General features: G+C 37.3%; 1 protein-coding gene across 2 annotated transcripts in view; it reads right to left on the reverse strand.

The window, feature by feature from the left end:
• LOC134661167 (peptide transporter family 1-like) overlaps positions 1–13328 on the reverse strand; it is a 34163-nt gene that overhangs the window by 13125 nt on the left and 7710 nt on the right. For both annotated transcript variants that reach the window (XM_063517122.1, XM_063517123.1), the window contains exon 2: positions 18–96. In XM_063517122.1, coding sequence (XP_063373192.1) covers positions 18–96 — 79 coding nt within the window. The remainder of the gene's footprint in view (positions 1–17; positions 97–13328) is intronic.

Below are 13328 nucleotides of genomic sequence, written 5' to 3' on the forward strand. Positions count from 1 at the left end.
AATAAAATGTAACTTACCTTTCATTCCATAGAAAGAGAATCTTTCACATAACTCATTGGTTACTATGAATCCTACGGCCTTTGGATAGGGTAGTTTCTGGAATGAAAAAAAAAAACTTTCAGAATTCATTTTTGTTTTGCTTACTTACACGGAACGGTTCTCGGAGATTTAGGAGCCGTGCATGGAGTATATCAATCAATCAATCAATTTATTTATTGCTTACTTTTACATAGGAGCTTAACTTAGGTACAAAAATCGGGTGTGGTACATTGCTATACATATAGATATATTTATACGAGTACTTATATGGATGTGCAAGGTATAGCGAAAGCAAGCTACCCTCCGTACTAGTGTACACTGTATTACGTTACGGCAAGGTACCCCCTTCCCCTTCTGCCCGCGGTCCATGATGTCATAGTTGGTCACCCCATATAGGTAATGAATTTGAGTGTAGGTATACGGTAAAATAATAATAATAATAAAAAAAAAGGCTATGTTATAAACTTAAGTACTAGATTTACATACAATTTTTTTTTTAATTTTAAAAGTGCTATTTAATGTATGTTGTGCGTGTGATATGTATGTGAAGTCATTGTGTGTCTGTGAGTGTGTGTGTGTGCGTGCGTGTGCTATATGTGGTATGGAAGTTTAAAGTTATAAAACAAGAAAATAAATGTGAGTATGTATATAAGCGCAAATAAATCTTAAATGGTCGGCAAAGCGTAACAATACACGGTATAGACAACAGTGCTCAGCAGGAGAACAAACTTTACTAAGTACCTACATAAAATCAATTCGAGGTTTTAGGAGGTACAGCTACATATATTGTTTCACATTATCAGGATGATATCTTGAGTAGTGATTCTGTGTCTTCATAATTTTGTTGCTTGAGATACGCACTTACAGCAATTTTGCAGTCTCTGTAGGTGTACTTCTGCAGATCTATATGTTTAGCTAAGCGGTTGTACAGGAAGGGTCCTAAGAAGAACTGAAAGTTATGAGCGAATTTTGTTTTACAGGGTGGTATGTTAAAGACTCGATCCCGTCGTCTTTGCAGAGTTTTTGCGATATCTGACACCGTAAGATTGTGAACCCGTCAGTTTATAATCTAACGTAGGTTAGGTTAGGTTAGGTTAGATTATAATCTCCCTACCGTCAGTTTATAATGTAACTAGCGAGATTATAATATGACGAGTGTTTACAATTCTACGGTGACATATCCAACACGTAGAGTCCCTTTGACAATTTATTCCAATGGGGTACCTACTATGTAGCTAGGTATTAGATCAGATGTTCACATCTCGTAAAAAGGGTTCCGTACTCCGTACCATTACGCAAAAAACGGCGAAATAATAACGTTTGTTGTACGAGTATGGGAGCCCCACTTAAATATTTATTTTATTCTGTTTTTAGTATTTGTTGTTATAGCGGCAACAGAAATACATCATCTGTGAAAATTTCAACTGCCTATTAGCTATCACGGTTCATGAGATACAGCCTGGTGACAGACAGACGGACAGCGAAGTCTTAGTAATAGGGTCCGATTTTGGTCAGAGTAAAGATACTGGGTCCAAATATTTATTATTTAAATGTTGAACATAATAAAGGCACTGTTCTTGTATTATATTAATTTGCCTATAGGTAGCTTAGTTAGAATTCCTAAAAAATGACCATCAACCTTCAGTCACGCATGGCCGACAAGCCTGAAGGTACCTGGGTAATAAGGCTGAGCACTGTATCCTCGACATAGTTACTTTGTTTAAAAATACCTACTTTATATGTGCTTAAAATTAGTTCGGCGCATGATCGATCGTCCTATCCTATCCTTAGATTTTGCTACTTCCTAGATTTTGAGTCGTCAAATTGTGCCTAACGACTAACGATCCTAAAAATGCCTAGAGAGCGTTGAGTCCGACTCGAGAAAGTGACAATAATACGCAACTTCGGTAGCTAACTGGCTACCGCGGTATGTCCGGTAGACCATCTGTTGTCTATAAAGTCTGTGCCGGCAGGTTTTGTACACTAACTGCCCGTGTTCTAGCTATAGTACTTACCTTACCTACTACGCCTTACTATCTATATGTACTTATAGAAAATTATACAACAGATGGACTTGTTAGGAATCTGATTGACACAAATCATTGATTATGCATAATACTTAATTGCTCTGAGATAGAGTCTACAAGTTAGATGAGTACCTACTACTATGTAGGTATATAAGTTACTATACGCCAGTGTTGGCCGTAACGTTAATGCAATTAAAAATGTTGGCTATTAACCATTATAAATTGAACCTTAAACCGTAACGGACGATTACACTTTACGGTTCAATTTATAATGGTTAATGGCCAACATTTTCAATTGCATTAACGTTTCGGCCAACACTGCTATACGCCTTGTATCGTTTTGCAAGTTGTGGTGGCGTCGTTTCGCAATTTGATAAGTTAAATATCATATCTATGTGTTCGTAAAACTTAACAAACCTTTGTTAAATCCCGTCCCTTTCTAACAAAAACAAATTTAACAAAGGCCAAACGATTATCAAGGGTTTGTTAGACTTAACAGGCGTTTCTGAATAACGGCGTTAGTGTTCTAACGACTTATTTCGGCAAACGTTATTAATGAATGAATTCTCAAATGCCTATGGACGACATTCTATTCTAAATAGGTTAATGAAAGCTAACAAGATGGATATAGATCTAAAATTAGGCCAGGACATGACAGTATTAATGTGCGCGTGCGCAAAACCAGTTCAATCCAGTCAGAGCCTAATAATAGAAGAAGCGTATTTAATAACTATATGCCTACTCAGGTTTTTTTCTTCCCCACAGTAAGTGATTAATTATCACTATTCGGTTGTATCTATTACGAGTAGGTACGTTGTACATCTATAGTCTGTCAAGCCATTACCGTCATTAGGTAGCAAAAAAAGGCAAATTTAAAAAACCCCTTAATAAAATTTGAATTTCGCGCCTTTTGCTACTGACAAACTTGTTTGACCGGCTATAAATAGGTACTTGATGGCGATATTCATAAAAATCATTAAAGTTTGTCTAATCTAACATTACATACGTCATTTTGACGTTTCTTTTTGTTAGAAAGACCAGTAAGACACAATTTAACAGAGATTTGTAAGAGGTTGCTAACTTTATATGAAATATCTGGGAGACCGAGCTTTGCTCGGAAAACATATAAAATTATTAAATTGTACAACGGGACTTAATCGCGTAGGTATCTAAGTTTTAAGATTTACCTCCGACGTTTCGAGGACGGCGTTGTCCCCGTGGTCTCGGAGAAGACCCGTTCAGTCCCGTTGTACAATTTAATAATGTGTAAAAATCGTGAAAGTTTAAATCAGTATTAACATATAAAATCTCAAAAATTAGTATTTTCCCAGAGATAAGACCTAGCTAGATCGATTTTTCGCCCCCGAAAACCCCCATATACCAAATTTCATCGAAATCGTTAGAGCCGTTTCCGAAGTCCCCGAAATATATATATACATATAAATAAATATGCAAGAATTGCTCGTTTAAAGGTATTAATATATGTATTATATATATAATATATATTACAGATTAGATAATTGAATAATGGGGTTGGTTGTTTGACCAGCTTGTTACAGTGTAGGTAGAGTTAGACGCAGATAAGTCTGCAACGATTTTGATAGCAGACGCAGTGCAAGTGTTATTTTAAAAGTCAAAATTCTATGAAATATGACGTATTTAACTAATGCTCATCGACAATTAGGTTATTAGACATTTATTCAAATTAAATTAGGTACATTAAAGAACATTAGAATTAAAAATTAAATAAATTAGTACCTACCTATAAATACTGTATAAAAAAAACCTATAGAGGGCCCAATTATAAAAGAAATGCCCCGTCCTACAGTTCGGCCTGCGGCATGGACCCCATTACACTGGCGGCGTTACCTCTCTGTACCGCTAGCGCGATACGCTGAGAGAGGTACGCGCTAGCCCTACGGTCCCCTGTGGAATCGACCAGCCGCGCCAACCAAGCCTTCATGTCGGATGACCAAGGTCCCAGAGTCTCAACTGCAAGCGCCGCAAACTCATAGTCGTTAACTAAGGTCGAGTATTTGCGGCGCTTGAGAATCTGGGCCTGGTCAGCCGCAGCGCCAGCCTGGATGCGAGTCGCCCCGATATGGGACTGTGCAAGGGTGTCAACGCACGTCGCGTCCCACACCAGGGCTCTTCCTAATTTCCACGGCACTAACGTGGCTCCGTCGGGACGCCTGCCGTCGTCTCTAGCCATGCCCACTGGTTCTAAAACTGCAGGCACAGAGACGGTGGCAAGCGCGCGACGGACCAAGTCGTTGATAGTGCCGTGGCGATACATGCGGCCGGCGCTTTTTGCGCAAGAGAGGCCATGCCAGCCCAGCTGGTCCACGCTTTTGCCGCAGGCACATGTGTGGGAAACACATATTCTGGACCCAAGCCTCAAGCCTATTGCTATTCTTAGGCTAATTGGGTCCAGAACCTATTGCCTTGGAAGGGAGAGCCTGTAACCAGTGGCCCGACTCGGGGGCCGAAACTGCCAGAATTCGAGCGTGATCAAAGTCGTCCGGGCTGTTGTCTATAAGTGTGGCATGGACTTATAGATTAAAGTCACAGGTATCATTTATATTTATTCCGATAGTATGTAATTATCGAAATTCGGGTCGACCAATAGGAGACAGCTAAAAGACTTAAGACTACCTATAAAATAATTGTCTCGATTCAAAATATCACGACCATTCCACGTGTAGGTTCCACCACCATTCCACCTACATCGTCTTCAAACCGAACACAATAAAAAATGCAACAATAGTATCTACACGAAGATTTATGGTCTGAATGACGATATAAAAAAGTAATTCATACCTTAGTGAATACGAAATGGGATGTCAATGTATGGTATGGAATCCGGACATTGATTAATTCAATAAACCGAAGGACAAAGGAATTAGGTACCGGTACTCTCGCGAACGTATAAGTACCGTCACCGTTGACACAATACAAGTTCGCGTGACGACTGACGACTTACGTTCCTACTCCAAATGGTTGAAAATGTTTGTAAATCCTGACCCAGCTAGACCCAGATGTCGCTCGATACTTAGTCCGTGTAGAAAAAACTATCAAAAATAAAAACTTTCAATTCAACCCCATTGACGCCCTCTTAGTGGAAGGATTTCGAGAAATCCTTTTCTATGTGGAGCTCTATAATATTTGCGTTATCCGTCATTATCGAAGTGTACCAGCGACTTTGAAATTTTAGTTTTTAATCCACAATTTATATATATGCGGGTTTTACAAATATAAATTCGTAGAAATCTAACAAGTTACACGAACAGTTCCAGTAAATTTTCATTTCATTTATTCCTTTATAAAACATAGTTTTACGTGTATCTGACGTGTCAGTTAGGTACATTTCATATTTACAACTATTTATATCTAAATGAAGGCGGTTAGTTACATAAAGTTAAATAATGAATAATGATAATTCTGTGGCCGTTTTCCTAAAGTCCCGTTTTACGTTAGCGCAGTTACGTTACGGCAACGCCGAAACGATATTTTCGGTAGAGTCCGACCGAAGTTTTGGTTTCGGCAGGTACCGGCATAAAAAAATATTTTTCGGCCAAAGGCCAAAGGTTCGATTTGGGCCGAAAGTAGAGGAATGCTAAAATACCTAGATATACCTATGCTTAATATAATAGCTTTAACTGCGCCATTCCTTTATAGTAGGTCGATTGTGAGCAGCGCACGCCCGCCTGTGTGAATTGTTCATGATAAAGCATCACTAATTAATGTCTCTAAGAATTCTTAAGAGTTGTTAACCCGAAGTGCCTAACTAGATATACCTACTCTAATTATGAGGTACGTAAGTTTGAGATCCAGCTTCACAATATTTTACCGCATTTCAATACCTTAATTGACTTAAATCAATTTATACTTTAAGTAGTTCAGCCAGCCTATTATGGATAGCTTTATCCATCTTTATCCACGTGATAAAATAACTGTCACTGTTTAACACCGTGGGAAAGAAAGTGACGGACACCGTTTTATCACGCTGTCACGTAGACAAGAACGACCATCATATCCGTACAGCTCGCTAAACTTTTTGATTGATGAGCGCGTTCACGAGTTCAGATTTTAGTAGATAGATAACCTAATTAGATTCTGAATAACTGCAGTAAGGCGTATTTGGACTTAGGTTCTAAATAGGTAACTTACTGCGCGTTACTTTGTAGACAGTAGTATTGAACATAAATCTCTCGAGCTTTTTTTATTCCATGCTATGTATTACCTAATGCAGTTTATCGGCTATGTATTTACACGCTTTTGCTTACTCGTATATCTACCCTAGTGAGGGCTCCGATTTCTAATTAAGCGGACACAATTTCTACAATACAATAAGCTATCACGGAACTATGCTGGCAAAATATTTCGAGTTGAGTTAGAGGTTGGCAAAAGGAACTCTTCGACGAAAAATGCAAGGACAGGAATAAAGCTCGCTAGGTTCAAGCTAGTATCAAAGGAATTTGTTATTTAAAACAAAACTTACTGACACACCAATTACCACCACAAAAAAATGTTGGCTAAATTGCAAATATCTTGAAAACCAGTGCATTGGCGCTATAAAATGTTGATTTTCAATAAAGTCTTATGGTCTTGGAGGTTTTGTCATTATGGGAGCAAGTTTTGCAAAAGAATACTACTTAAGGATTCCACTCGCCCACGCCTTGTTAGCTAAGAGAATAATTTGAGGTAACTTGCGTAATTTACGAAGAGACATTTATCCTATCGTTAACTAATCACGCCATTAATTTGGCAAATTCTACACAACAAGGACATTTGTGGGTGTAGGTATTTAACCTAAAAATAAAAGTGTTCACTTCTAACATTTAAAAGGTGAAAGTAAGTACCTATATTTATTCAGTTATTATATAACGTTTATAATATCCATGCATTAGGCCAGAGTCGCGATCAAAGTGGATGTGGTATCCGATCGGGTACCTTTCTAAGGCAGTCTATAAACTTCGGGCCAATTCCTCATCGCTGTTATATGAATAGGTACTCGTATTATGTGTTACTTTGCAGGCCGAACCAGACTTCAACTAGCCTCTACCGCTCCCGCAAGCAAATATTGCATACCTACAGGTAGTTTTCGATGGTAGTTAATTTAGTTATGTCATCTGATAACATGCCATCCCTCCTAGTTTGTATTCTAATCGTTAGACGCAGTTCACCTTGGCACAGTAACTCTGGAACATGAACATCAACCTACCAATATAAGTAGGTACCTACTTGTTACGAGTACAATTTTCCTGTATGATGAAATTCTTTTAATATTGAATTTACCTATTCGCGTAATAATATAAATAATTAACTTTAATCCTTTACAACTTTAGCATTGCGATTTACGGTTCAAATTAGATTGCACTTTTGGAAAATGTGACTTATTGTCTTCAAATGAATCATCAAAGCTGGAATTGGAATTTATTTGGATTTTTGGGACCATCCTGTAGATTGATGCGGCCTCGAAATGGGTTAATTAAGTACCATGACTCAAATAACACATGAATGAAGTGGAACAGCCCGATTTTCGAACTTGGGATCCCCCCGGCCATTAACGGTCAACTATTTCACCACCGCTGCGCTGACGTCACCGCTCAGTTTCTTACGCTTCGTATAGTTCGTATTATATTATAATAACCTAATGTCCTGTTTTTGTTGTGTTTAAACTTTTGGGCTATACAGAGCGAGCTATCAGACTATTTCATGAATCATGACATAATTTTATATCAGCTTGATATCAATACGTTTACATGGATACAAAATACTTAAAGATACATAATATATTCCAGTCAAGTAGGTATCCACGTTTCAGTTAATCCACCTAAAACAGCGTCAAGCGAATTTGTGCCATGGTTATACTACTAGTAACTAGTACCTACATACTGTATATGTATAAAACAACATACAGTCAGCAGCAGAAGTAGCTATGTAAGACGTCATGTTTCAAAAGGTGTGCTCGGATCATTTTGACATCTCGCTCACTTAGCTGCTTGGGCAGCTGACAGTGCTGACCAAAGAATATAATACTCACTAGGAGGTGCTACTGTATTAGAAACGTGCAAATTTAATTTTAAACTATTACGTTGAGGTATAAGATGATTAGTATCTGAAATATCTGAATGTTTGACGAAGTGAACTGTGAACTAAAGGTTTTTATTTACATTCCATTCAATGAATATTAGGTACCTATTGTAGTAACTACAAATATAAACCACACAGTGACCTTAATGAAATATAATGTTTACTATATGCTCGATTCTTACTAAAAGTTACGTCGTTTTATACGTTAATCACTCTTACGGCTAGGATATTAAATATCTAATAAATAACATAGGTACCTAATATTGTCTTGGTCTGGTGGTCTAAATCAAATAACAAGTGACGGTAGAAATAACCTAATAAACAGCAGGATACTCCGAGAGTACGTGTACGTGTCCGAAACTATGATATACACTCTAAATAGGTACCTACATAGGATAGAATAGATACCTATAATGTGCGTGTTCATGTACCTAAGCACATTGCGTGCGGAATTATTTTGTTGATAATTAAATCTGAAATGCGCTGTTGTTGTTGTGTTGTAGTAAGCCTACCTACAACGCTAAATAGTGCAGCATTTTATGTATGTATGAAAATAAAATAATATGCCCGCTATAAGAGGAAAGGTATATAACTATATTATTTATATATTTTTCTACTCCCGTACCTTTATTTGTCATTTAAAAGGTCGTACACACACCTTTAAACCCCTATGTTATAGTTGTCAAGACAAGTCTTTAGTCTATTCATGTTTATGTTTACCTACATATATGTCCTATATGATTCCACTTGTTTAAAGTACCTATTATTTTTGTTGAATGAATATATTTGTTAAATTTACATTTTTTTTTCAAAGTAAGTACTTGGTCGTAGAAAAAGTATTGTATGCAACGTTGTTTCACTGAGTCAAAAAATACTCGTGGCGTGAGTAACAATTTTCGGCTTCGCCTCAAATTGTTACTCACGCCACTCGCCTTTTTTGACCCCTCTTAAACAACGGTTGCATAAAATACTATTTCTAAATATTGTCAACATCGAAATGCAAATGCATGGCTATGCTTTAACGATCACGAGACAAAGATTTCGCTTCACGCGCGTTGCACAATCCACTTTTTGTTACTTATTCGGTGACGAGAAAAACAATTCACGAGATAAGTTATTAAATAACTTTAAAGTAAGTACATAATAAAATAAACAGGTTTGGTAGGTACAAATAGCAACTCTTAACTGTCCATCTGTGGACCAGACCAGGCATACCTTTGAAAATGAAAATGAAAAATGTTTTATTTAGGCATCAAAAATGCAGCTTATTACATAGTAGAAGGGTATAACATTTTTAGGAGTAAGTATTCTATTGTTAGACAGCCTAGGAATAAGGTCCACCGATGGACAGTTTACAGTGTGGGCGATGGTACCAGTAGGTTAAAAGACTAAAGGCTCATTTAGACGGCGCGCGAACTCGTATACGATTTTAGTTACATTGCGGACCATTGAGGTTACATCAATTCAGCCGACCGATCAAATAACGCAATGTAATGATTGTAATGACTCGCATGCGAGTTCTCGCACCGTCTAAATGAGCCCTTAAAAGTGAATGACGATACGTGTAACGCCGATGACAATATTGTTTGTGTGAATTGGTGACGGTACGGTGCCGAATATTGTAATGTATTTAATAATCAGCCTTGGTGAAAGACCGAGGTCGCAGGAAATTAAAGTTATGCAACTACTACGTAGTGCTTGGAACTCTGACAATGTGCTATTACTATTACGGTTTTCCGACTGTTGTGTTTTCTGACCGCGTTCATCTGATGTTTTCTTGTCTGCTTTCATGCATATTTCATAATTCTTTTTTTTAACGTGATAGCAAACGAGCAGACGAGCCGTTTAATTTGTAGTATAACTTAAAATGCGTAAATAAATCAGCATATTTTGTGTAGGTGTTAAATACATTTTTAATAAAAATTTTGATGGAAAGTAATTATTAATTAGGAATGCACTCAAAATAGATTGGAGTTCGGATATTTTGATCACCCTTTTCGCCTTATTGTCTTATATTAATGTTCAATATTTTTTCTGTCGTATGGAATGAAATTCGTTCTTAAAATTAAAGGTAATCTAAAACTTTTAGGTCTTCTCTTCTTCTTATCCGCTTTAGACTCCCCTCCCCTAGGATGTATAATAATAGGTGAACAAAACGCCTGACAAACGGGTTTCCGCATGATGGAAATAGAAACCATGGATATTCGGGATATATTTACCTACTCAGTTAGTGACGACTGATTGCAAAAAGCCCGCGGCAGAGATGTGTTAAAGCGCTTGAGGGAGACCTACACATCCTACACCGCAGAGGCTACTACTATTAGATACCTAATTAATTATATTAATATATAAGTTTTTAAAGAAATAAAGACTATTTTAATTTTATATATTCGCTTCGATATATTTGATGGAGATTGTAACTGCCTACCTTTACAAGGCGTAACAAAAATAGTGGATATCCGTTTAATTAAGGGCATATTCGGTATCGTCTTCTGATTAGGAAAAAGTAGAATAATAAAAATTATTTCACGCGAATTTTTTTTTGCACTCCGATTATGTACAAACAGCAACACTCTTAACTGTATATCGGTGGACCTTATTACAAAAGGTATAAGGTCGACCGATGGACAGTTAAGTGTGGGCGATGGCAATGGTACTCGATAAATCCCGTCTACTTATTAGGTACAATTTGATTTTCACGAAGATAAAACAAAAATAGACGTCAACCTTGGTCCAGTAATGAATTTACTGGGTTTTTGTAAACTGTACCCAATTGTGCAAGAGTTTATAAGATGATTAACATTGGATCAGTCCATTTTCCAATGCACATATCTTGATAAATAAGTGTGATGCATAGGTACTTGATTTTGGAATTATTGTATACATATTTATTTCAAGATTCATTATTTTATGCTTCAAAACCTAAATTTCTAACCATTTCGTGCCAGTAGGTAACGCTTTCAATGAAAAATGGGAATCGACTCACTATGCAACAGCGGGAAGTCTACACTAAATCACTCGTTAGTATAACAGTAAATCACAGATTTAAACAGTCTGTTAAATAATTGGAATCATTGTTTTATATGCTGAAACGCTTGGCATTATTTGCAATCTTCATAAAAATAAATTAATGTCACGTAGAAGTAGGTAACTAACTAAGTCTAGGCATCAGTGTAGTATTTTTTCTTGTTAACTAGTTAATTAATCAGAAAAAGTATAATTAAATCAGCAGATACACTTAAACATAGGTACCTCCATATTGGTGTTTTAACTTTATTATACGTATTAAGTTAGTAAAAACGCGTTTAAAATTATTATTATTATTTTGTTTCTTATGTTCTCAGAACAGAAATAGTTTCTACTTCGGGTTTTTCACCAGCACCCTGTATAAATGATGTGATAGTTATAGCTGGTCAACCAAATCTTGTCAGTAAAAAAAGGCGCGAAATTCAAATTTTCTATGGGACGATATCCCTTCGCGCCTACATTTTTCAAATTTGCCGCCTTTTTCTACTGTCAAGATCTGGTTGACCAAGTATAGGTACACGTAATAAGTAGTGTAGGAGGGTTCCAACTATCCCAAGTGAAATGATAAGAAAACAATAATATTTGATAGACAGTTTGTCAGATAACTAATATTGGCAGTCGACACTTCAGATACACGATCGATGCCTTCTACCTTGGGTCTTGGTGTAAAGCAGCGGTCGGCAACCTTTTAGCAGCCAAGGGCCACATAGTAGTTAACGAAGTTGACGCGGGCTGTACTTTGTTAATATTTATGATTTTATCAGACATTGTCGTTTGTCAATATTACATACAAAATAGCCAGGGAGGCTCGCGGGCCGCAAGTGAGAGGTTCACGGGCCGCAGGTTGCCGACCGCTGGTGTAATGGCTCTATACGATGGGCCAGCGCCGGCCATTACATACCGCCATTTGACGTTCACTTTATCTTTTATTTAATTAGTTTGTCTATAATTAATTTGTTTTGTTGTTCATAAACTAACTAAAGCACCAAATTTGGTGTAAAATAAGCTATCAAGATATTTCGGAGACGCTGTTTTGCGCGACAGAGCAATCCGCAACGCGCAATCGTAACATGCAGTTCCTCAAGTTCCTCAACACATAATATTCGTAGTGTAGAGAAAAGAGCTTATAACGTAATGTGTAGATAAAGTTTTCTATATGTACATCTCGTGTGATCCTATTATGAAACTCATTTCGTTCTTTTCATAAACCCACACTCGTATTCCTTTCATAATGTATGTACTTACCTAAGAAGTAAGTAGCAGTCACATAAAGTACAGTACTAGGTAATTATTATCATTCATTCGATTTGTAAAGTATTTACCTACGTTTAAGTAAGTAAAGTTTAATACTCGTACCAGTCGTACACCTATCTCCGGGAAGATGGGTAGGACAGGGCGCAAGTTTCTGTCTCCCTGTCGCAGTCGTACTTTTTTATAATATATAATTTATTTGTTTTGTTTAATGTAACGGGAAGCTGAACAAGCGCTGGTGGCCTAGCGGTAAGAGAGCGTGCGACTTGCAATCCGGAGGTCGCGGGTTCGAACCCCGGCTCGTACCAATGAGTTTTTCGGAACTTATGTACTTATGAAATATCATTTGATATTTACCAGTCGCTTTTCGGTGAAGGAAAAACATCGTGAATCGTGAGGAAACCGGACTAATCCCAATACGGGCCTAGTTTACCCTAGCTCTGGGTTGGAAGGTCAGATGACAGTCGCTTTCGTAAAAACTAGTGCCCACGCCAATTACTGGGATTAGTTGCCAAGCGGACCCCAGGCTCCCTTGAGCCGAGGCGTGGCAAAAATGCCGGGACAACGCGAGGAAGAAGAATGTAACGGGAAGCTGTTAATCCCCATTTAAGTAGACGGTTCAAGAACTTGCATAAGTACGATTTTCGTTACATTGCGGTATTTGGTCTCATCGTATCGACTGAATTCATTATATACTTACTCTGTAGTTAGCAATGTATCGAATATTGCGTGCAGGTTCAACATACATTCAATTTGCAATAAGATGTCAAACAAAAAATAATAAAAATATACCAAAAATACCTAGGTACCAATAGTAAACATTCCGAAGTTATGACAAAATACGTATATGTTTTGTTTATAATTAACCTTAAAACCCGAACTTACATT

The sequence above is a fragment of the Cydia amplana genome, chromosome Z (genome assembly GCF_948474715.1).
Source record: "Cydia amplana chromosome Z, ilCydAmpl1.1, whole genome shotgun sequence".
Taxonomy (NCBI): domain Eukaryota; kingdom Metazoa; phylum Arthropoda; class Insecta; order Lepidoptera; family Tortricidae; genus Cydia; species Cydia amplana.